This window comes from Calidris pugnax, unplaced genomic scaffold (assembly GCF_001431845.1).
Source record: "Calidris pugnax isolate Ruff unplaced genomic scaffold, ASM143184v1 scaffold17, whole genome shotgun sequence".
Taxonomy (NCBI): domain Eukaryota; kingdom Metazoa; phylum Chordata; class Aves; order Charadriiformes; family Scolopacidae; genus Calidris; species Calidris pugnax.
Window position 1 is genome coordinate 12,910,206 of NW_015090794.1, and position 25,103 is coordinate 12,935,308.

Genomic DNA, 25,103 nt, shown 5'->3' on the forward strand with positions numbered 1-25,103 from the left:
GTGGAAGGGGTGGGGGGGGACGGGACACAGGGAACGGCGGCCGCTGGCACGGCGGACATTTGCCATGCGCAAACAACAGGCACTTGGGCAAACAATTTAAGCTCTCCGCAGCCTGCTGGAAACTCGCTGGCGGGGCTTTTTTTATGATTATTTTTATTTATTTATTTTCCTCCTTGCATCTCTTCCCACCTTGTTTATAAGCGACGCTATCTGGCCGGCACCGCTCCCTCAGTTTTTATTATCTCTTCCTCCCAGAGGGCCCGTTATCGTTCCCTCCTTCGCTGGGTTCCTCTGGGCTCCCTCCGGCTTCTCCCCGGCCCTCCATCCCGTTCCCCACGGGTGACAGTCCCACCACCTTCTCAGTCTTTCTCCCTGTTTCTTCCCAGGCCCTGCTGAGCCTCTCTCCTTCCACAAATCCCATTTACTCTTTTCCAGGTGAGCTTTTCCCAGCTGGATGCCCCCAAAGTGCTAAACTCCAGCTGTCCTTCTTCCAGCAGCGAGTCCCTTCCCCTCTGAAGACAGCACAGTTCAGTAAAATATACCTTTTTTTTTTTTTTTTTTAAATAGTAAATACATGGCCACACAGTTACTGGAACTGAAACCTGCATTTTCTTTCCCCGTTTCCTTTACTTGATGCGCAGTAACCGTCCTGTAAAATGTGTTTTTATTAATTCTTTTGGAAAAAAAAAATCTGTATTTCCTGATGTACTCAAACGCCAAAACAATCCATAATAAAAAATTCCAGTCAACGGTGATAATTGTTTTGGTTTTGCTATGACAAAGCCGTCTCTCGAATTCCGACTAATGGCTCGGCTGATCAATATTTGATAGCGAGTGCTGCTTTCCGTGCCGCTCTGGCATAAACATCGTTGGGAAGAAACATATCCCTGAGCTGTGAGAGCGGAAGGGAGGGATGGCCTCCTGGGCTTGGGCTATTAATTGATAAATTTACTAAGACTTCTTTGCGACCTTTCTATTGATTCATCTAAATGTACTTTTAAGTTACATTTTCACTTCATAAAGGATGATGCGTTTATTTAATCTGGAGGATTAAATAAGTGCGACAACTCCCGAGGAATCAAAGATATTGTAAAAATACGGTGGGAAAAGGAAGAAAGTTTTTTGCCTCAAGGGCAAAGAATTTCAGGTAAAATTACCTGGTTTTTTTTAACTTTGTTATGTAAACCTGTAAGGCTTACGCTGTTGCAGAGATTTGAACTTTGAGACGTAAGAGGCACTAAAAATCCAGCATATTTTCTTTAACCCTGCATTATGATCATATTGGCTTATTACTGCTCATGATATCCTTACTCAGCTGCCACTCTGGGTCAGCTGTGTTTCCTTAACACCCCTCCAAAAAAGGGTAAAAACTACAAAGAGCTAAAATCTGGGGAGGGAAACAGGAAATAATTTAAGCCCTTATTATTTCTAAGTCAATCAGGATGTCGTTGAAAAGAACACCAGGTTACATTTTTCTCCAGTTGAAGATGTGAATACTCCCTCTGGTATCAACAAAGCCATGAGTTCATTCAGTTCCTTTGGTCTGGCATGATTAGGAGTGCATGGGCGGTAAATAAAACATTGTTTGTCTAGAGTGTAGTAAAAGTTGAGGCCCTTGGAGCTGGTATTTATTACTGAAAATCGCTCGGGTAGGCTTTGATTCAATTTTCATCTAAAATGACCATACCTTCATTCAAAATAAAGCTGTGAGGCAGTGCAGGCTGAGGAGTGATTTAAGCATGTCTTGTTCCCCCTGTCCTCAATGAAGCAGGACTTTGTACATTCTTAGAACAACCAGAGTCACATCAAAGATACTGGCTACATCACAAGCTTTGACTGAGGGACCCACATGATCCCAAATTTTGTCTGGCTTACTGGTCAGAGACTGCTTTTGATCTCGGCTAATGAGTAGTCTCCTCTTTCCCAGCTCTCATTTACTGGTGTGAAGGATGGTGAAACGGGACTGAAGAAGACATCTGACTTGTCCAATCCCTCCTTAGGTAAGCTTCAGATGGTGATTTCCAGATTGTTCCAAATCCTTTCTCCCCCGGGGAAGCCCCCACCGGGTTCGTTACTCGTGGGCTCCCGTCCTGCTCCTCCTTTTGATCTTTGGGTGAAACAGTCGCCCAACGCTCCCCAGTCCGGCCGTTCCCCGGCTTCCTCTGTCCTTACCCACTTCTGTGGAAACATACGCTGTGTGGGGAAAAACCTAGTGCTGCCTCCTGAAAGAGGGAATTTTTAATATCGGGTTTTATGTCACTTTCACCCTGCTTTTATTGTGAAGATTTTTCTCCGCTGAATTCAAGAAGCAGATTAAATACGCGTAAGCAGTAATTGAGAGATGCCAGTGATGCTTGTATTTATTTCAAGTGTGAGTAGAATTTGTCTTAAGAGGGCAAGAAGTGGTTTGAAGTTGTACCCATTTATTTCCCCCTGTGCCTTCTGATTTGTTTTTATCCTGAGTTTAACCCCTTGGAATGTGATAGAGTCAGCGTGTCCCTCTAAGGCAGCGTCTGCCTGGGCAGTGTTTGTAGCATCCTTTCAGGAAGGTGCTTTCTCCCAGTCACTTTCTTATCAACCACCTTGGTAGAGCTGGGAGCTACCACGCCGTGTTGATTTTGAGTCCATTTGGGTTTGTTTCAGTGTTGGGTAGCTTTGGGTTGTGCTGTTTTCCTGCAGGGAGCTCTGACTGCCCTTCCAAAATACTCTATGACTGGTTTCCTTTCTCAGAGACTGAGCCAGAGGAAAGACTTCCCAGTGCAATAGCTGGGCAAACGCGTATCCTACTTCCACATTTCTTTTAGGTTCATGCCACTAAATATATGTATTTAGTCTATAGAATTGAATTTACTTCCCTTCTCAGAGGCACAGCTTTGTCAGCTCCGATGATTAGCTTTTGTTTGACGTTCATAATATTGTACTTCACCACTTGTTTGATGGAGCTGTGCGGAACTCTTGAGGGGGGGGTTCTGAGATGTGACAACCCACACGATGCTTTTTTAGACTTCACAAACCGCCTTCACGAGGCAGAAGAAATGAAACAGGAACGGCTGGCTGGAACAACAGCGAATATTAATGCCGGTGTAGTTGGGGGGGAGGAATGCTGCTTAGAATCTGTGTTTTTATCGTATGCTGTCAAAGGAAAACTGCAGCCTGAAAGAAAAGGCATCGTGGATGCCATGGGTGGAGACTGATCATCCCGTCTGGCTCTGGAGGCAGTAGAGATATTGGAGGAAAACATGTTAAAACCTGTTTCGTCCATCCAAAGACAGAAAAGCTCAAGTGAGACAGCCCAGATGCCCCATTCCCTGCTTTCTTACCTTAATAAATGGCAGGATCTCACTTTTCTGACCAACTCCCGTGTCTGCATCCCTGCTGGTATGTGTGGCATTCGTTATGAGCTTTGTTTGGAATCCTGGTAACCTCTCGATGAAAGAACTCGTGTTACGGATTTAAAAAAACCAACAACTTTTCTGACTTCTGTTCACAGACCAACAAGTACACATTAGGAAATATTTTTGAGGATTTTTACTCCTCTGTGGTTTTTAAAATTAGAAAAGTATCGGGATGCTTATGTCAGTCTTCCATAAAAGGAGAGCACAAGGACTGCCTTTGACATCTTCTCCATACGTAGCCACGGAAGCCGTGTTAAGCGGTGCCTTCTTCTTGCTTCCTCGGGGCAGCCAGGCTGGGTTTGTGTTCTGTGTTTTCATCTTTCTGAAATCGCAGTTCAAGCTTCATATTCCTCACGCGATTTCATATCCCGGGTGAGATGCACAGGTCAAATAAGCGACTTAGCAGTAGAAGATCTTCTTGTGTGAGCTGGACCTCAAGGGGGAGGATAAAACCTGGCCCAGCTGAGGGGGAATTGCCGTCTCCTGTAGGACCAGGAGTTTTTGTGGTTCTCTCATTCGAGTGGCTGAAAGCAACGCAGACCGTACCACTTCTTTGGCAAAACGTCTGCCACCGGGAGGTGGCTTCACTCAAGTATAGGTTTCTGTGAGATGAAGACAAACTTAAAATGTATTGCTCATTCCATTCATAACCAGAAGTTCTCCCGGCTTGCCAAGCTGCTGAGTCAGCCTGGGTACCTCACCCTTGAGTCAGCAAAGCCTGAAATAGAAACTTGCGGTGCTTCCGAAGGGAGGAAGTACCACTGTTGTCTGCAAGTACAGCCCCATCTAACGTGCTTTTGTAACTACAAACACTGGCTGGAAGGACTTGCATGACACTCTACTTCTTTAACAAAAAAAAAAATAAGGGGAAAAAAAGGGCATTTTCTTACTTGAAATGGGAATGTTGAGGTTGCTATGAATAGGGTTGTCTAGGTGAGGAAGCACCAAAAAATGAACCCCAGGAGAAAAACTGTACAAGCAACAGTCGTTGTTGTCACCTAGACTAGCCAAGCATCAGGCTCCCATCTACTTGCAGCTTCTCAGGACATTGAAATTCAGGTGACAAAGGGAAGGCTACAACCACACTAAAGCTCTAAGCCATTAGAGCTTTAACTCTTAAGCCGTTAAAAATGATGGCAAGAAGACAGGGTAAAAGCTGTAAAACACCCATCAGCATCAGTTACAGCAGCGCTCATCCAGGGTTCCCAAACTGCAGTTGGGTCACTCTCGCTGCCGTGCCGTAACGCCGCGCTGTAGCATGGCTTAAAATAGCTAAAAACGGTGAAAATGACCAACAGTTCGTTTTCTTACTTGAAATGGGAATGTTGAGGTTGCTATGAATAGGGTTGTCTAGGTGAGGAAGCACCAAAAAATGAACCCCAGGAGAAAAACTGTACAAGCAACAGTCGTTGTTGTCACCTAGACTAGCCAAGCATCAGGCTCCCATCTACTTGCAGCTTCTCAGGACATTGAAATTCAGGTGACAAAGGGAAGGCTACAACCACACTAAAGCTCTAAGCCATTAGAGCTTTAACTCTTAAGCCGTTAAAAATGATGGCAAGAAGACAGGGTAAAAGCTGTAAAACACCCATCGGCGTCAGTTACAGCAGCGCTCATCCAGGGTTCCCAAACTGCAGTTGGGTCACTCTCGCTGCCGTGCCGTAACGCCGCGCTGTAGCATGGCTTAAAATAGCTAAAAACGGTGAAAATGACCAACAGTTGCAGTCAAATAGTGGGAAGTGACATTGTGAAAGTCATCAGTGGGACTTCCGTGAGTAGGTGGAAGGCAGTGAAAAGGGGAGTATAAAAATAGTCCTTATGTGATATAAATTAGGGAGGAGTTTCTGTGGCTCCAAGTCAGGCAAAGAAGTAGAAAAATAATCATAGCATTAATTCACCTGTTCTCCCCTTCTCAAATTGCCCGTTTTTTTTATCTTGCAGATGTAGCATCAGTAAAATATGTAGTGGGGAAAAAAAAAAAAAGCCTTTGCTGTAGGGAAAGTCCAGATGTATTTTACTTTCTCTGGAAACTTTCTTCCTCTCCTCCAAAAGGAGGGTGGCCCTGTGCTGGTCTCCCATGCCTCAACGTGACCTGTTCCCCTCTAGCCATGAAGGTCTCCTATATGCTCCTTTCCCTGTAAAACATCACAGCTTCTGTGATCTTGGAAAATCAGGTTTATGAAGCCAACGTTGTAGACAAATAGGAAATTAAACCTTTATATTCTCACAACTTGCTTATTTAGACAGCCTGTCTCCATAGCACAGTTTCTGGGGGAGATGCTTATGGACAGGAGAGTTCTCCCTTACAAAAAGGACCCTCAGAAATAAACTATTTTAACTATTCAGAACCAAACTAGCTTCAACTGTTCATATAATCTTGCAGGTGAGTTTCCTCCTAGGGTGATGCTTGGTGCGGGATTTTCCTGCAGTGCCATAGAGGAAACAATAAGAGATTTGGACAAATTGGCATTTCTGCAGTGGGTGTGAACATCACAACACACAATTTTACTGTTTTCTGATCTTTGCATCAGTGTTGTTTCAAATTGCAGCACATTTTATATTTAGTGTTTTGGATTATTCAACCGAAAGTAGGTGGGGATGAGAATTTACCGGCGCAATTACAGGTTTATGTGATCACCTTGTGCACACACCACAGGTTTGGGAGAAAGACCTGCTGCAAATCCATGGAAAATCCTGGCTATGGCAGGAATTACACAACATAAAATCTAGTGAAACTGTGTCCAGTTTCAGGCCCCTCACTACAGGAGGGACGTTGAGTGTGTCCAGAGAAGGGCAACGGAGCTGGTGAGGGGTCTGGAGAATAAGTCTTATGAGGAGAGGCTGAGGGAGCTGAGGGTGTTCCGCCTGGAGAAAAGGAGGCTGAGGGGAGACCTTCTCACTCTCTCCAACTCCCTGAAAGGAGGGTGTAGCCGGGGGGGGTCGATCTCTTCTCCCAAGGAACAGGTGATGGGACAAGAGGGAATGGCCTCAAGTTGCACCAGGGGAGGTTTTGGATGGATATTAGGGAAAAACTACACCCAAAGGGTTGTGAAGCCTTGGAAGAGGCTGCCCAGGGCAGTGGTGGAGTCACCACCCCTGGGGTTATTTAACATCTGGGCAGATGTGGTGCTGAGGGACATGGGTCAGTGGTGGGTTTGGCAGTGTTGCACTGATGGTTGGACTTGGTGATCTGAAAGGTCCCTTCCAACCTAAATGATTCTGTGATTCTATAATATTGGATTTTTGGTGATTTTCTTTTTTTCTTTTCCCCAGGAAGTGTAGAAGAGAACATTCTTCTCAGCTGCACCTGAGGTTTCACCTGCGGGGCTGCAACTCCGATGCTGTCTAGGAGTACAGGTGACCCCTATTACTCCAACCAGAGCAGATACATCTGAGCAATTTAGCAATGATGTGACACACACGACGTGGAAGGCATTGAGAAAGTACTGTATCAATTTTTAGTTTGTATTTAAGATGGTTTCTACATGCTGGTGTCCTCTAAGCACGGAAAGAGTACACTCCTCCTGTCTGCAAACGCAGGAACCAGTCGTTCTTTCAATTTATCGCTGTGGCAGTGGGGTTAAGCCTTTGATGAAAGAAGAAAAACTAATACAGGGCAATTTGACCCCTGCTACATCAGTGTGGGGACCGAAATTGGGGTGGCCCAACGAGTCCAGTGATCCTACTGCTGATACATATAGTGTTTGTGTTGATTAAAAACTGGTTTCATTCTAAAGCGGTGGCTGCTGCACTTCGCTCTTGATGACTTAAAGATTTTATTTACACTGCACAAAGAAAAGACTCCAGTAAAAGGTTATTGCTGGGGCTTCAGACTCAAGTACTTAAAAATTACAAAGAGATTACATTGATTTTAGCGTTTTGACGCTCTCAAATGGTATCTATGGAGTGCTTGGTGCTCTCTGAGTATTTGGGATTTTTGCGAGGCTGTTGATGGACCGTGAGTGTTGAAAGCTGAGCGTGTCTCTGCCACGGGCCCAGTTCTGTTTCCAGGGAACGAGATGGGAGGAAAATGTTGCTGAAAACACTAAAGCGCAGCAATTTGGCAGAGATGGTTATCACATCTCTGAGTCGTTTTTACCTGCACTGCTGCCCTGACAACTGCAGTACATTGTGGAAATAAAACATGAAGTCACTCAGGTCTGGGTTCTGCTGTTTCTGGACAAGGGGAACCCGTTAAATACCTTTTGCTGGAGGTAAGAGAAAGTGCACGCTTCCAGAGCAAAGGAGAACTATCAGTCCTGGGTACTGAAAACACAGCAAATATTCATTAAAAAGAGGATTTGGGGGACAAAATGAAACGGCATAGAAAACACAATGAAAGATTGTGGAGGGAGAGAGAATACAATCCAGCAATTATTGGCTAGATGCAATTCAGGATTTAGGGATGGGTCTTAATCCTTTTATAAACCAGGAATCTCCTTGGATTGGGTGCTGGGAGGACTGACAGTCACACTTGATAAGCAAAAATCAAATAACCCTCGTGCTTCGTTGGTGCGGGCTAAACTCCTCATGACACAGCCAGGAAAACCTGTAACCTATGAGAGGCTTTTGGGTTATTTCCCACCAAAACTGCAGCTTTCGGAGGCTCTGCGCGACTGGTACCTGTGAGAACTGTTCGGAGGTTGTGTCGGTAGATTTAAAGAGCTGAGTTATTTACCAAAGGGCATCTCTGACAGGGAATTTGGTGCCGTTGGCTGCTGTGCTGCTACTGTGTGTGACCCTGTCCCATCACTGCATGCCTGAAACCGTCCCACATATTGTCTGTTAATTTGGTAAATTATTTCCTAGAACACTTAAGAAACCAAACAAGGAGCTGAAATTGCCTCTCAGTATTCAGTCCAAACAAACAAACAGACAAACAAGCAGATTGTGTGTCTTATGTGTCTAATCAAAACAGCTTGGTTATTAGTATTAAACTCCTGGATGCCTGGAGAGCCTGCTTCTAAATAATCCATGAAGCTGAAGCATAGCTGAAAAGATTAAAAAAGGTTATTCCACCGTCTTCAGCTGATGTTTCTGCAGGGTAGCAAGAAAAATGTCCCCTCTCCCCTGTAACGCCAGGGTTTAGTGGTGGTTTTCTGTCAGTGTTGGGTTGATGGTTGGACTCGATGATCTGAAAGGTCCCTTCCAACCGAAATGATTCTTTGATTCTGTGATGCCCTGGTGTGTCCATGACACTGGCGTGTCCTCTGCAGGGGATGTGACACACTCCTGCGGGGGTGTCGGGAGGCAAAGGCGTGTGGCCACAGAGAGAGAAAAGGCTCCGACCATAAAACAGGAAAGTGGGGGCCGAGAAGCAGATTTATTGTGTTAAGTGGCTTTTTCCTGCCTGCTCATTTCTCCTCTTTTACCACCCTCACTTCGGTTCCGTCCTCAGCTTTGGCTCCGTGCAAGAGCAGGGAAAATACTCTATTCTCCTTTTGTGGTCGTAACGCATATTTGTGAAATCCCATTTTATTGTAACCCAAACAATGATTGCCATGTTTTATTTTTTATCTGAACCATCTGAGCTCTTAACGAAAGATTTACCCTTAATCTGGATCTCTTGCTTCCTTTTCTTGTCGCGGTGGGTTCTAAGTCAAGGCACACGCCACGCTGCTTTAGCGGCAATTTGTCTTGAATGGAGAGGTGTGGATTTTTAACCAGATTTTTCACCCTGTCCTGTCTCCTCCCCGCAGCCTGCTTAGACCAGGAGGCACCAAGTTCATCACTTTGCCTCAGCCTTGGACTTCCCCTGTCTCCTCCCTGCAGCCTGCTTAGACCAGGAGACACCAAGTTCATCGCTTTGCCCCAGCCTTGGACTTCTCCTTGAAAACCAGACCCGTGGGCAGGGCTTCTGGAGAGATGAGCATCTTCTTAAACTCATCCGGCCCACAAACCATCCCACAGCCCACCTCCTTCCCCGAAACAAGCCACCTGCCTTGATAACCACGGAAACTGCAGCAACGCAGCGGCACCAACTTGACTTTTTCCCAGCAAGACAACGCACGGCAGCGATGATTTTGTGGGTGGATGTCTCTCTGTCGGAGAGAACGAAGCTTCAGGTGGTCTGAGCCCACAGCCCACCACTTCTGCTCCACTCGGCATCCTTAGGAGAGGATGGACACATAGAGTTTGGGGGGCTGAGGCATTTTAAAAATACTATATGGGGCTGAAAAATGAACTGCCCGTTGATAGGAATGAAGGATGCTCCTCGTGGCGATGGGTGCTGCTGCAGCAGCGTGGGGCTGAGGGCAGGGATGTCCTGGGCTGGCCGGGCTGCCCCCGTCCACCTCCTGCTCTGCAGCAGCTCCAGGCGAAGAGCTGGCAAACGCCACGCTCCAAAAGGTCTCCCTTTGATAAAGCCTTACATCAATCAGCAGACACAGCTGAAGAAACCTCTCAGTAGGCTGTAAATGTTGTATTTAGTGTTTCTGAGCGTAGCGCAATCTCAAAGCTTCATTTAGCAAAAGCAGCCAAATCTACCGTGGTGTCGGACTGTGGTGCCGGACAACTTTTATTTACAGCAAATAATAACTGTTTTTAATTAGCTGTATTTACACCAAAGATGTCAACGTTGAGCTCTCTAAACTAAAAGGACAGAACATCCTTAGCGGGGAAATGTGATTTTTGAAGCCTGACAACTTAAAACCAGCGGGAAGATTTTAGCTCGGGCCGCCTGGGGAGAAAAATCACCTTTGGCTCAACAAAACAGGAAGGATTTCGAGGCCCCAGCAGAAGTTTTTCAAGAAACGAATGAAAATGGAGGATTAAACTGTTTTGCAATCGCTGGCCTCAATCCTGCAGACACTTTTCACACGCACTTAACTTTATCTACGTGCTCAGTTTTGCTGACCCGCATGGGACTGTTTGCACGTGGAGACGTAAGTACATGCCTGAGCGTTTACAAAGTGGAGTTTAAACTATGGCATCTGTTATTGAAAAAAATGACATTATGTCAAGATCTCTGTAATTGGCTCATCGAGATTCTTTATGTTGGAAAAAAAAAAAAAATAAATGAAAAAAGCTGAGAAATTCAGGAATTAAGATTCCTGAGGCGGTCTCAGATCTGCTCCCTCCGGTGAACAGGATCTTTTGTTGTGCTGGATCACAGCCCTGGGCCACGAGACTTATTTAGCAGCTATTTAAAAAAACAAAACAACCAACACCTTTATATAGTGTGAATCTACTGCTGGTAGAAAGATACCGTCTGCGTTTATTATCTGCATTTATTGTCTGTGTTTCTTTCTGCTCTCTAATGTGTGTCAAAGCTAAAAAAATTATATGTTTGGCCACTAGCTGAGACTGAAAGTTTCCTCTCATCGATGGGAAGCAATTAATTGAAAGAAAAAAATATATATATAATTTTTTTAGGGTTTTTTTAGTAATTTTTTTTTCGTATCACAGGAGTATATTCTGCCTGCCATGAAGAGGGGTTGTTGAACCCCCCTGAACCAGGAATCAATCACCTCTGGGAGCTGCAGCAGTGCTGCTGATCGGCCGGGTTCTGTGTCGAAGCCAAACTGCCACGGAGCTGACTCACATTTTGGCATTTTGTGTTTATAAACGAGATGACGATGTTTGCAAGCAATGGGAAAAAAAAAAAACAACAAACCAACAAAAAAAAGCCTCTCCTCAGCACTATGATCCCAGCAAAGCCTTTCCCTTCCCTTCCCTGCTGCACCGGCAGAGCCCAGGGATGTGGGCTTGTCTTGGCTTTTTTCCCTTTTCCCAGGTGATGGCAGGGGTCTCAGGACTTGCTGTGGAAGGGATGGGGACACTGGCCACACTTTTCTCAGCACCCTGCCTTGTCCTTTGCTGGGGGAGAACAAACCAGGAAGAAAATTCCATGGGAGAGCCCTGTCCTAGGATGGAAAAACCCCCTCCCTGGTCTGCTTTGCCCCGTGATGGCACTTGTCCATACAGCTCTGCCTCAGACCTTGGGATCGAGAGCCAGGGCTGGGTCTTCGGGAGCATTTGGCCCAGGTCAGTCACCATTGACTTCAGCAGGAGCAGGTCTCAGCTGCTGAAAAGCCCATCCAGACCTGCTGCAAGGTGGAAACAAGTCGTTAAACCCTGTATATATTGGGGCAGTAGCAGCTGACATGAAATTTCCATTGGTTGCAATGGGTCAGAGGCAGCTGGGGCTCCTTTCCTCCCTGCCCGAGCCCCCGCCGTTGGGACCCGCGGGCAGGACTAAGGAGAAAAAGCAACGTTATGGGTCATGGGAAGAGGGAAAACAGAAGCTGCTGGGCCAGCTGAAGAGGAAACGGTGGGACACAGATGTCCGTGGAAAGCTGAAGCCACTTACAGAGGATGTGTTTACTCTTATTTCCTTCCACTAAGGCTTAATTGCAATGTTTTTTCATGGCAGGTAGCACAGGAGCTGGGCTTCTGCCTAAACACTCCTCCGTCCTGCCTAAAAGCGCTTCATTTAATATTAACAACAATTAATCAGAGCTACTGGGAAGCACGGGGCTGTGTTCCGTGGCTGTGGGAGCACTCAGTTCCCATGCTCAGCCCCATTAATTCCCATCTCCAGGCGAAGAGCAACTGGAGAGCGGTGGAGAAGCGAGGGGCTTCCCCGTGTGGAAGTCATCGCGGTGCCGGCACCCCTTTCCCCGGCTGAGCCAGGTCGGGTCTTGGGTTTGCTGCCACCTTGCTGTGTTTTTCCTCTTCTTGCCACCACGTCTCCCTCTCATTAGCAGCGCTAATTGCTGGTTGCATGTTTTGCATATGTCTATCGGTACTTCGGAACAGCTCGTTTTTGCATCCTGTAATTAAATGACCGCTAATGAACGCGTTAGAAAAGGAGCAGCCAAATGAGATAACCGGTGCGGGAGCGCTGGGTATATATTATAGAATCACAGGATCGTTCAGGTTGGAAGGGACTTTAAAAAACATGAAGTGCCACCCCCTGCCCTGGGCAGGGACACCTCCCACCAGACCAGGTTGCTCCAAGCCCCCTCCACCCTGCCCTTGAACCCCTCCAGGGATGGGGCAGCCACAGCTTCTCGGGGCAACCTGGGCCAGGCTCTCACCACCCTCACACCAAACAAGTTCTTCCCCACAGCTCAGCTCCATCTCCCCTCTTGCAGGGTCAAACCCTTCCCCCTCCTCCTAGGGCTCCCCTCCCTCATCCAGAGTCCCTCCCCAGCTTTCCTGGAGCCCCTTGAGGGACTGGAAGGGGCTGGAAGGTCTCCCCGGAGCCTTCTCTTCTCCAGGCTGAACCCCCCCAACTCTCTCAGCCCCCCCTCCCAGCAGAGGGGCTCCAGCCTCTCCTGTGATTATCATGTATAGTAATTAGCAGAGGAATTCACTGTTGAAACTCTTCCAACGGCCAGCAGTGAAGTGGGGATGAAGTCTGAGCCCAGCCCAAAGGGTAACCCGGTGATGGTGCCAGCCAGGGTAACCTCCGGGCTCCAGGAACCTTGAAGGCCCCAAAAAGGAGGGAATTGCAAGGAAAAGGGGCTTTGTTTGCTCTGGGGTCTGTAAGTCGTGGCTTGAGCCAGTCGGGCAGGATGCCACCAGTGTGGGGGGTGCAGCGGGGAGGGCAGCAGCCCCGGTTCCACGGTGGAGAACTGGGCTGGCAGATTTTAGGGGCCACCTGGGAAGGGAGCAATGCCATAATCACATATGATTGCAGCACAGGGCATTTGGGGGTAAGGTTTGGTGAGGTTTTGTCCCCAGTGTTGGGTGTGTGGGGATAGCAGGGAACAGGCTTGATGGGGATGGTGGCACAGGGAGACCTCCACCATGCTGATGGTGGTGCACTAGGGCTCCCCCCCAGCTCCCAGCAGACCTTTCCAAAGGTTTTAGGTCCTTTTCTGATGCAAGGGGCAATGAATCCTCACATTCCCCACGTGTGGTCAATGACCTGTGCTCTGCCGTGGGGTGCTTATGGCTGCAGAGGTGTGGAGTTTGGCTCATTGCCACAAGAAGGGCTGATTTTTCTCACAGTGAGAAAAACCCCTCTGCTCCGTGTCCCTGCAACGTCCGACGTGACATTTCTGTAAAATCCAGAAATCGAATTGACACCATCCCAAACGAGCTGCTGGGATACGGGATATTTTCACCCCTGAAATGCAGAGATGCCATCAGGGCGCTCGAGGTTGCGGAGGGCAACCAAAGGGGAGCACAACCCCCTTGTCTTGTGCTTGGATGTCGGCAATGCCATCGCTGGGCTTTGGAAAACCTTCAGGAAACCTTTGGGAAACCTTTGGGAAACCCACCTGAGGCTCCCCTCGGTGGGATCACCCCTGGCTCAGGCAGGATCCGGCCGCCCCTGGGCTCTCGCCAGCCCCGGCGGCTCTTCCCCAGCGATGACTCTAAGATAAATGTTTGTCTTTTCCATCCAAGAGATACGGCAGAACCCCCGCCAGCACCACCTCGCAGTGGAATGGGTTTTCTTTCTGCCAGGAGCGTTACCGCCTCATGATTCACGTCTTTACAGCAGCTTTGGAAGGAAAATGCTCCTCGCCAGTCAGACCTTCACACGTGGCCAGATGCCACAGTTTTTTCCAGACTTTCCAAAGGAAGCCACGGCCGAGTGAGACATTCCTTCTCCTCTTCCAGCTTTCTTGGAACAACCTCTTTTGATTAGCGAGTGAGGCAGATAGTTGGAAAGGCAGACAGACAGACGGACAGGCCAGGCAGTAGGGTTATAATCAGCAATTTGCATGAGCTCCAGCCTCTGGTGGGGCGGTGCCTCCTTCTGCCTCTCGGTGGGTGGTTGGTGAAAGACCCCATGGCCCCTTACCCCCTGCTCTCCTACATGGATCCAAAGCCCCTGCCCTCAGCTGTGTCCCAGACCCCTTGCCTTCCTCCATGGTCCAGACCCTCTGCTCTCTGCTGTGGTCCTCAGCCCCTGCTTTCCTCCATGATCCTCAAACCCCTGCCCTCCTTCATAGTCCTGGACCCCCAGTCCTCCTCCACAGCCCTTAACCCTCTGTCCTCCTCTATGGCCCTGGTCCCCCTGCCCTCTGCTGTGGTCTCTGACCTCTTGCCCTCCTCCCTGGTCCAGACCCTCTGCTCTCTACAGTGGTCCTCAACCCCTGTCTTCCTCCGTGATCCTGGACCCAATGTCCTCCTCCATGGTCCTGGTCCCCCTGCCCTCTGCTGTGATCACTGACCCCTCCATGGTCCAGAACCTTTGCTCTCTGATGTGGTCCTCAGCCCCTGCTTTCCTCCATGGTCCCCAAACCCCTGTCCTCCTCCATGGTCCCCAAACCCTTGCCCTCTGTCATGGTCCCTGACCCCCTTCCCTCTGTTGTGGACCTGGAGCCGGGTGGCACACAGGCTCTGATCTGCAGCAGGCTCCTGCCCAGCTATGGCTCCTTTGCCACCCCTGACCCCTCGCCCTCCTCCATGGTCCAGAACCTTTTGCTCTCTGCTGAGGTCCTCAGCCCCTGCTTTCCTCCATGGTCCTCAAACCCCTGCCCTCCTTCATAGTCCTGGACCCCCAGTCCTCCTCCACAGCCCTTAACCCTCTGTCCTCCTCTATGGCCCTGGTCCCCCTGCCCTCTGCTGTGGTCTCTGACCTCTTGCCCTCCTCCCTGGTCCAGACCCTCTGCTCTCTACAGTGGTCCTCAACCCCTGTCTTCCTCCGTGATCCTGGACCCAATGTCCTCCTCCATGGTCCTGGTCCCCCTGCCCTCTGCTGTGATCACTGACCCCTCCATGGTCCAGAACCTTTGCTCTCTGATGTGGTCCTCAGCCCCTGCTTTCCTCCATGGTCCCCAAACCCCTGTCCTCCTCCATGGTCCCCAAACCTCCACGGTCCCCAAACCCCTGCCCCCTGTCATGGTCCCTGATCCCCTTCCCTCTGTTGTGGACCTGGAGCTGGGTGGCACACAGGCTCTGGTCTGCAGCACGGCTCCTGCCCAGCTATGGCTCCTTTGCCACCAGGGAGAGGACAGAGGCTGCATCCAGCATCTCTGGGGCTCATCCAGGGCATCCCTGCGGGGCTCTCCCAAGGCAGGATGTCACCGTGATGCTGGAGGGGGGAGAAGAAGCCGTGCACTGTGCAGAGCATCCCTGCGAGCGGCCAGAGCCCACCCTGACACCAAGACGGAGTCACGGCATATCCCCCCTGCCACAGCACGCGTGGGCCCATGGCCGTGACTCAGCCACTGGCCCCACGGCTGCCACTGGCCCCGTGGCTCCTGCCTCTCCCCAGAGCCCCCGCGGGGTGAATCAGAGCTGACTTCGTGCTGGAGGACCCCACGGTGGAGGGAGGGTTGGATTTTCTCCCCAGCTCTCAGCATGGCGAGGCCTCTGCGAGGAGAGGAAGAGGAGGAGGAGGAGGGTAGACCACACTGTGTTCGGGGGGGCAGACAGAAAGAGGGGTTAAAAGAGCATCTCCTGGTGCAGGTGGCAGCAAAAGCCTGTCCCAGCGGGGAGGAGCTGGGTTTGCTTTGCCAGGTTGGAAAAAGCAACCAGATGTCCCCAGTGTGGCCAGCAGGTCCCATGCGAGGGACCAGTATGAGGCCAGGAAGGGGACAGGGGCTCCTGGCTCACTGCCTGCAGCTGCACCCCCTGCCACCCCAGCCCTGGCGCCCACAACAACAGGAGAAACAGAACAAGCATCTCCAGGGAGTGTGTTTGGAAAATACCAGGTTTTATTCGACAAGGCTGATGTCCAAGCTGACAGTTTTGTCCCAATGCACATGATGACGGGCACCTACGTGGGGCCGTGTCCCAGCTCCCTCCCTCCTGTGATGCTCTCAGGTGAGATGCTCACACACCCCCACCCCCGGCGCTGGGGGGATTCGGGGTTTCTTGGCAAAAAGAAAAGGTCTCCCTGCTCTCCATTTCCACCCCCAGCTTCCCAGAGGTCTCCTAAGAAAGCTCGGAGATGGCTGGGCTGTGGACAGGAGGGCTCTTGGGGCTGGCAGAGACTTGGATCCACAGGAGAGAAAGCATCTCAGTGTCGGGGGCTGAGCCACTGTGTGTCACAGGGAGCAGAAAACAGCCCCGGCTTCGGACCCCTGCCCATCACTTTGGAAAGAGAACCCAAACGTATGATACTGGGGGGAAAAAAGGGGTTTTGCCATCACAGAGGAGCCCCACCTGGGACATGGGCACCAGGGCTTCGCACAGGGCGTGGGGGGGAGAAGCAATGGGTGCTGGAGGATAAAGCAGAAGAAAAGGAGAACAGAGAAGGGAGAATGATGGGGGTGGCCTGAGAGCAGAGCAACGGTGCCTTTGGGGCTGTAAGGGAGAGTCAGAGCCCCTTCTTGGGGTGGGGAGGTGGGGGCTTTCTCTTGGGGGGTGACAGGGCAGCAAGGGAGGAGATGGCATGGTATGAGAAACATCTGATGGCCTCTGCTTGCCATGACAGTGACACGCAGCGTGACAGCAGGGACAGTGACAGTATTAGCCCGTTTCTGTTGGTGTTTCGGAGCGAGGGGTGAGGAGTGGGACGGAGAGAGGGACGCTGAGGAGCAGGGGGATCCTACATAAGAAAGCAGGAGGAACAGCAGTGGAGGGGGGCAGCAGCTCTGGGGCAGGTTTGAGCCCTTGTGAAGACCACGTCACCTCTCTCCAGGCCCTTCTGGCTGCTTCTTTCTCTGACGCTCTCCTTGCCTTTACTCCCACCTCCAGTCCCCTCTGCACAAGCTGTGCCCCTTCCCAGGCTTGGACGAGGATTTGGGTCTCCTCTTCATTAGTTCAAAAGTAGAGTCCTACCTCGAAGCAAGGGCAAGGAGCATGGAAGTTCCTGGGGTGGTGTCCCCCCAAACTCACCTGGACTTAAGGTGACCTCTTCTTCACAGTGCCTGGCCTCAGTGCCAGGGGACGTGGAGCTCCCACGGACCTTCTGCCATAGCCCTTGTCCCGTTGGGCACGTGGAGACGAGGGGCGCTGCCCTTCACACCCTTCCCATCACAACACAGCCTTCTGTTCCCAGCTTGCTTTTTCCCTCTTTCATTCCTTTTGCCTTTTTCTTGTCTCACCCAGCACTTCCACATCTTCTTGTTCCTGTTGAAGGCAAGTCCTTCTGCTCCACAGGTTTCCTGGAGGGCAGCGCTAACTGTGGTCATTCGGCAGGAGGAAGGAGAAAGGATGTTCAGCAGGTTGTTGGTGGGCTCAAAGGTGCTGGTCTCCATCCAGGGCAACATCTGTCTCCTGGCTGGTTTGTGCTCAGCTCGGCAGCCAGCTGTGCTGGCCATAAGGGCCAAGTGACAAGGCCACCCCTAATCCCTTGCCTTTCACTGCAGGGTCTCAAGGTCAGCTGTCCATGGGGAACCTCACCCTGAGCGGGTGTTTCCAAAGCAATGCTTGTTCTCCTCCCAGCACTGAGTTGCTGGTGCACAGAGAAGAGCCAACAAAATCATGGCTAAAATGGGGGAAGTCTGGCAAACAAGCCAGAGAAACCTGACTGGGGTGTCCTGGGGAGAGCAGGTCAGCAGATGGGTGAAAAGGATGCAGCTAGTGACACCCCCACCCTCCTTCCTGCCTCCCTCCCTCCACAGAGCACAAAACCACGGGGGTCTGACTCTGGGAAAGCATGAACATGGACCTGAACAAGGTCAAACTGCCAAACCCTTAACCCTGGGAGCCCTGCCCATCCGCAGGTTTGACTTGCCACCGTGGGTTTTTGAGGTTAATGACACACGTGGGCACCAAGTGCCCTGTCCCTGTGCTGGTCCAGAGGGAGGAAAACCTGCTCTCGGCTCTCCATGGGGTTATGTGACTCAGGGTGCTGGCCCTTCTCCTCCAGCACAGCTCAGCCAGCGCTGGGAGCTCCTTTCCAGCCCACCACTTCCTCTGCCATGGCCCATGGCTACCTGCCTGGAGCTACAAATGCCCCTGCTAAAGCCCCTTTCTTAAGGAGAACACCCAGGTGAAGGCTGCAGAAGTTCAGCTCAGCCGTTATGTGAAAGGAGAACTCGCTTGGCGACCTGAAAGTCTCAGAAAGAAAAACAAGGTCAATATCTGCAGAGATTTATAGGATGTTTATGCTTGAAAACAACAGCCGGGACCTGGCCTCTCTTTCCCTTGATGCCCCAGTGATGCCCTGGGTTAGTGTGTCACCGCTCTCCCCTGTGCTCTCACGCCGTGCCCTCCTTCTCGCTCCCTGCCGGCTCCGGGGACGCAGAGGTTGACATTCCTGTTCACACACTCTTGGCGCCAGTGAAAAAGCAGCTACAGCTCTAGCTCACCGTGCATTGCTCATACTTACAGCTTAAACATTGCCTTCTACTTGAAAGAACAAAGATAAAATGTCAGGAATTCACAGTTTTTATTCTCTTTCTTATGCCCACCCATCTTCCCCTGCCATCGATGTCAATGACTCAAAGTCCTCATAGTACAGCAGCCTTTTTTGCCAGTGTGGCGCTCGAAGGGTTAACAAACCGTGGCTTCTTGGACAGATAAGACATAAGCTCATTCACCGGTAGGAACACGTGGATGGCTGGTGGTACTACAGAACACCTTAGGGCTTCTTGTAGCGATTCTTTGGGGTTTCGCCACAGCCAGTGACGTCGCAGGAGAGAACGTTGGGCTTCTTCCCCAGGCCGATGCTGCCCAAGAGATCGGGAAGCTCGCGAGTGATGGCCTTCTCGATCTTCTCTAGGAAACACCCTCCCATGTAGGAACACTGCTGAGACAGCAGCTTAAAACTGGTGATGGGGTTGATGCCAAAGAAGTCCTTGTAAGCCTCGCGGTTGGGGAGGTCAAATTTGCTGACATTGGTCTTTGCCAGAATGGACTTAAAGATAAAGAACTTGTCAGGATCTTCCACAATGTCCCTGAACACCAGTTCTCCATCGCTAAAGAAGGTCATTTTGTCCTTGTAGGTCTGTAGATAGCGATCGACCAAAAGGGCGTGGATGCGCACCCGGATGGCGTGCTGGCGTATGAAGGCGATCTTATTCTCCATCCTGTTCTCAATCACCTGGTTGAGATCTTCCAGGAGCGATATCTCTTCTTTGAGGAACAGGTCTTTGTGGGTATCTGGATGGTACTCGTGGGGCCAGAAGGAGCTAACGTACACCCTGGGTGGCTCCGTGACGTTGATGAGAGGAGCCAAGCTCCAGAATAAGGCGCCATAGACTCTCATGAGCTCCTGGGTGGCCAGGCTGTCGGCTTTGTTCAAGATGATTCGGATTTGGGACTCGCGGCCCTTCAGCTGGCGAAACAGCATCTCCAGCTCCAACCCCACATCCAGCTTCGTAGGGTCAAAGACAACGAAGATGAGATCAGCCCTGTCGATGAACCACTGGCACACGTCGTTGAACGGGTAACCTTGAGGAGAGGAAAGAGAGAAATCCAGCAGAAAAGGCCAGGGCAGGGTGAGTCCCTCTAGGCCAAGGGACAGATAAACCTTGGGCCTGTCACGTCTCACGCCCTGTCTGGGTTGGACAGGGTGTGAGAGACACGGCAGACTTCCCGTGCAGCCCAGAACCTGTTTCTCATGTGCTGAAAACACTTGAGAGATTCTTGGCATGAAAACCCATCCCCGTGTGCCTGGGCCTGTGACTGCCTGTCTCCCTCAGCCTCACCTCCCCACCTTCTTTCTCCCCGCTGCTGGCCACAGGCTCCAGCTGCTCCTGTGAGCAGACATCAGCCACATCCTCCCTTTCCTCAGTGGGCACCAAGCGGGTCAAGAAGCCCTTGCTGATCTCTCCTGGCATCCCAGGTGCTGTGGGGATGGTCCTTCTCTAGGCCCTGCTGTAGCACCAGCCGTTGGCAAAGCCTGGCTTCCAGGGTGACAAACGGAGCATTAAATGCTGTGCTGAGGAGAACAACCGACAGCCCAAGGAGTCCCCTTGCCGAAATGCCTGGCTGTCTCACCTCCAAGCAGCAGAAATGGCTGCTCTAGTTGATGACACTTGGGTACATTCCCCAGCTCCCACCTGCTGCTGCCATAGCCACGGGCAGACAAACGTCACCATCCCCACCAGTATATAGAATCATAGAATTGCCTGGGCTGGAAGGGACCTTTCAGGTCATCTAGTCCAACCATAAGGGCTTTGCCCCATAAGGGCAACAAAGATGGTGAGGGGTCTGGAGCACAAGTCTTATGAGGAGAGGCTGAGGGAGCTGGGGGTGTTCAGCCTGGAGAAGAGGAGGCTGAGGGGAGACCTTATTGCTCTCTCCAACTCCCTGAAAGGAGGGTGTAGAGAGGTGGGGGTCGGTCTCTTCTCCCAAGTCACAGGCGACAGGACGAGAGGAAATGGCCTCAAGTTGCGCCAGGGGAGGTTCTGGTTTAGTGATGATGCTCCTTGTTTGTTGTGTGGGTGTCTATTTTTGTCAGTGAGGTTGACGGTTGGACAAGATGATCTTTGAGGTCCCTTCCAACCTAGAAGTTTCTGTGATTCTGTGATTCTGTGACCCCTTTTGGAGCCTTAGGGCTCTTCCCCATTGTGCTTCAGCCATCTTTGTCTCCTCACATAATTACGACATCTTTTCTGGAGTCCCTTAGGTGAACCCTTTAAACCCCTACCTCGTTCTTGCTGCTTGCGGTTTTCAATGATGCCCGGCGTGTCCACGAAGGTGACTCGCTCCAGCAGTTTGTGGGGCACCTCGATCCCTATCAGCTTCTCCAAGAAGTTCTGCCCAAACTTCTCCAGGGGCGAGAAGGAGCGGGCGCTGTCGGCAGCCATCACGATGCCCTCGATGGTCTTCAGCTTGGGCCCGTGCATGATGACAGTGAATTCGGAGGTGGTGGGTTCTGCTCCTGCCCAGCAACAAGAGGAGCAGCAGAGCTGTGAGATCCATGCCGGGCAATGGCCATGACAGGGCTGGCCTGGGACTAGCCAGGGAGCTCAGGAGCATCACTCGCTTGCCAAGAGATGCTAGGGGAAGGCAAGCAGCGGGGCTATTAAATTCTTGCCAAACCTCTTGAGCGGGACTGTCTTCTGCAGGGGCTGGTTGTTCTGGAGGTGGCCTGACAGCACAAGGTGCCCTGGAGAACCACCTCATTACCCAGGGCAGAGCTGGCCATGGACATCTGCCCTCAGCTGGGAGATGACACCCGTGGGAGCAAGGTGGAGGGAAGGGGAATGGCTTTTGTCCTGGGAGGGTGAATTAATTGGCTCCACATGAGGAGGGAAGGGGAGAAGACAAGGGTGAAGTGCCCTTGAGATGTGACCACTGCTCTCATGGTCAGGGTCAGGGGTGGTGAGCCCTGTGCTGTGGGACGGGGATGCTGCAGGATGAGATGCCCCCCTCCTCCCCAGGGAGGGTGGACAGGCCGTGGGCCGTGCTGGGTGGCACATCTCCCTTCCACGTGGCACCGCAGGCGGGTGGCACGGACCAGATTGCAACCTCCATTACGGATGGGGAGGATGAAGACACGTGGCCAGGAATCACTGACCATGTGGATGCAGAAGGGAGAGCCCCCTCGGTGGAGCAGGGAGGGAGCGGCGAGCGCGGTACCTGTGTAGAGCTGGTAGGGAGTGTCGTCCAGCCCCAGGAGGTAGTTTATCATGGAGGATTTGCCGACGCTCCACGGTCCCAGGAATAGCACCATTGGCTTGGAAGTGATCTCCCCATCTGCGGAGAGGGGAAATAACAAGAGGAAGTGAAGAAACAATAGCCGCCGCCGCCGCGCGATTAACTCCCAGCTGTAACGAGCATCCCATCTGAGCGGCGCGGGCAGCGCTGCCGGGGAAACAGCCACCCTCTTTGGGGGCTGCCAGCCATTCGCCAGCCAAGGCATCGCCCAGCCACGGGCCCCGGTGTCTGCGGGAGCGGGACACCACCGTGCTCCGCAGGACACCCCCACCTCACTTGTCTGTCGTTCTCTGAGGTTTTTGGCCTTTCTTAGATGGTGGGAGGACTCGGAGGTCTTTGAAACCTTGCCTCTTGTTGGGCTGTGGTTTAGCCAGAGTGAGTTTGGGGCTGGCTGCGGGGCGAGGGGGGGCTTGAAGGCGGCCGCCACAAAGCGCGGGACATGCGAACGCCTCGTGCAAGGGGAGCTGGCGTGGCTGGAGGAGCAGCGCTGCGGCGCGGTGCTTGGCAAGCGCGGTGCGAGCCTGGGGCCGGCTGCCTGCCTTGCCTTTCCACCCGCACCTCGCAGGAGGTGGTGGCTCCCAGCCCCCAGCTCCAGCAGAGGGTCCCTGCCTACCTGTGGGCTGGGTGTGAGGGTCCAGCCCTGCGTGGGGAGGGCAGGCTGGGCAAACGGCCCTGCTTTGGGCTTGGGGAAAGGCAGGAGGAGGATGAACAGTCCCCATCCTGCAGTTTTCAAGTGGCTGGATGTTGCCAAGAGGCTGGTGATGGCCCATAAGGACTTGTCTTGGTGCTACACAACTGGTCTGGGAGGTCAGTGATCCGTGGACATGGGCAGTCACTGCCCCAGGAGCAATCCCTGCAGCCATCCTGTGCCCACACTGCTCGACCCTCCCAGCCCTCAGGCCACTGGGCAGGCAGACAGCGTAGCCAGAGGAGCCCCTGGCCCATGCCAGCCCCCAAGCTGTGCCCAGGACAGCCAGGAGCCTGCTAGTCAGCTCAAGCCCAAATCAGGCCAGAAATGGGAGTAAAAACTGGATGAGTGAGTTCCCGTTCGTGGGAACATTCCCCATCCCTGTTTGTGCACCATCACTGATGTAGCCAGATGAACCCGGGCAGGAAACGGTGCCAGGAGACCTGTGGTGGCAGATGGCAGAGAGCAGAGCAGGCTGTGGCCACCCTGCCGTGGCACCAACCCTGCACAGACCCTGGGGCATCTGCTCCAGGCAGGGACGTGGCAGCAGGAGGGGTTTGCTTTCCCCATCCCTGGCAGCTGGGGGGACCCACGCTGCTCTTGTCCCCCTCCCTTCGGCTCCTCTCCGAAGGCAGAGCTATTTTCCCTGCAGTGGCTGCCTCCCACGCAGGAGCCATCAGCCTTCCAGCAAACCGGGGGTCCATCTCCCAGGCGGAGTGAGCCACAAAGCCCATGTGGTGCTGAGCTCCAGCTCCCCAGGGTGCTAGAGGACACTGCACGGTGTGTCCACACCAAACCCATCTGATCACGGATGCAGGAGTTGGGCAGAGCGTGCCAGCCTCCTCCTGCCTGCATCTGCCCATCGCACGGCCACCGTGTCACCGCTGGGGAAAGCAATGGCCTGGGGACATCTCTCCATGGGCCCAGATGTCCACATCATGAGGGATGTCCCAACCCTCCTCCCCAAAGCAGGGCAGCTGCATCTGAGCCAGGGGGATGGCCCTGCCTGCTCCCTGCCCGCTCCCTGCCTGCTCCCTGCCTGCGAGCCGCGGGGATCCAACATCGGCTTCTCACACGGGACAAAAACAAATGTTGAAACCTCGGACTTTCGTTATTAATCATTCCTCTGCGTCGCTCTATCACCGCCGCTCTCTTCGCTTCCCGGCTTTAATTGGGTTTCGGATGATGATGATTATTATTATCCCCTGTGATGTTGTGCCAGAGGTTTGAGGCGGGTCCCCGCGTGCTCTTTCGTAAGCCCGTCCCTGGCCAGGCGTGGCTGTGTGAACACAGGCAGCCTGTGCACCCCGGCTCCGTTTCACCTCCCCACAACCCCACCAACAGCTCCTCGAGCCCACCTCTGCCCCTGGCTTTGGGAACGGGGGTGCTGGCACCCCACAGGCTTTGCAGGCAGCGCCAGGCACCGGATCCTTGCAGCTCTCCAGGTACCAGCAGCTCTGAGGACGTGAGGCCATGCGTGGGTCCTCCTTGCTACTGCCCAAAGCGCGGGGCTGGGGGAGCAGAGAGCACCTCCCACCCAGGAGGGTGCTGGCCTGGCATCTGTCCCTGCTATGTCCCCACGCTATCTCTGTTGGGCACCAATTTGGGTCACCTTGATGGTCTGGCTGGGGAGAAGAGCCGGTCCTTGCCAGCCGCAGGGCAGGGATGGCGGCAGCTCCATCACGGCGGCTCTCTCCAGCCACCCTGTGGCTGCTCGCTCCCAGCCCAGCCTGCTTCACATCCCAGCTCAAGTTCATCCCGGTATCAAGCTCATCCCAGTTCAACCTCATCCCAGCTCAATCCAGACACGTCCCGGTGACATCCGCAGAAGCAGGATCAGGCCCTGCCTGCGAGTTGGGGGGTCCTCAGACCTTGCACCCCTTCATCTGCGGTCTTGTTAGAACACAGCAGCTTAAATCACCGCTTCTCTGAACTGCCCAGTTAGGAGCATGGTGGGGATCCCAAAAACACCTGGCAAACACAGCCAGGAAGGCCATGTCTCCCTCTGCAGAGCCTGCCTTTGTATGGGTTGTTCAGCTCTGGGGGTAGGAAAAATTTGGATACCCAAAAAGGTTTTTTTTTATCTCAGCAATGGCTTTCTGGGTGGTTTTTCTATGTCGCTTGCAACGCCAAACTGCCCCTGGGTGGGAGCACTGCTGCTCCAGGGCCAGGATTAATCCTGGGCTGGGGTCTTCTCCCTCCCTGTCCTCAAGCCCAGCAAAAGTGCCTGGTGTTGGCTCACCCCCTGCTCTGTCCCAAGGATGGGGAGGACATGGCAAAACATCCTTTCTTTCCTTGTTCAGACTGAACCATGGGCACGAAGGTCTTGCTCTGTCCTCAAACCACCCAGGGGACACCTAAAACACCTGGGGAGACTCTCCCAGCATCGCCCACGCTGCCACCCCATCCCCGTACCCCAAACACCTACGCCATGGGTGCTCTGCCTGGCAGCCCTCGGGGTTGGGGGGAAGTCTAAAACACCTGGGGAGACGCCCACGCTGCCACCCCATCCCCATACCCCAAACACCTACGCCATGGATGCTCTGCCTGGCAGCCCT

General features: G+C 52.3%; 1 protein-coding gene and 1 long non-coding RNA gene across 5 annotated transcripts in view; one reads left to right on the plus strand and one right to left on the minus strand.

The window, feature by feature from the left end:
• Window positions 1-29: 29 nt before the first annotated feature.
• On the plus strand, window positions 30-11,004 carry LOC106884723. 2 transcript variants are annotated; one of them, XR_001411274.1, is made up of 5 exons: window positions 30-526; window positions 1,928-2,000; window positions 6,669-6,838; window positions 9,168-10,279; window positions 10,803-11,004. It is a non-coding gene; the product is annotated as an uncharacterized LOC106884723 (long non-coding RNA). The 2 variants fall into 2 exon arrangements; XR_001411275.1 differs by lacking the exons at window positions 9,168-10,279; window positions 10,803-11,004 and adding an exon at window positions 9,095-9,152.
• A 7,616-nt stretch (window positions 11,005-18,620) lies between these two features.
• SRL (sarcalumenin) overlaps window positions 18,621-25,103 on the minus strand; it is a 25,734-nt gene continuing 19,251 nt past the window's right edge. For all 3 annotated transcript variants that reach the window (XM_014936620.1, XM_014936619.1, XM_014936618.1), the window contains 3 exons: window positions 21,780-21,896; window positions 20,845-21,078; window positions 18,621-19,643 (listed from right to left, as the gene is read on the minus strand). In XM_014936620.1, the coding sequence (XP_014792106.1) occupies window positions 18,832-19,643; window positions 20,845-21,078; window positions 21,780-21,896 (1,163 nt within the window). In that variant the 3' untranslated portion in view covers window positions 18,621-18,831. The remainder of the gene's footprint in view (window positions 19,644-20,844; window positions 21,079-21,779; window positions 21,897-25,103) is intronic.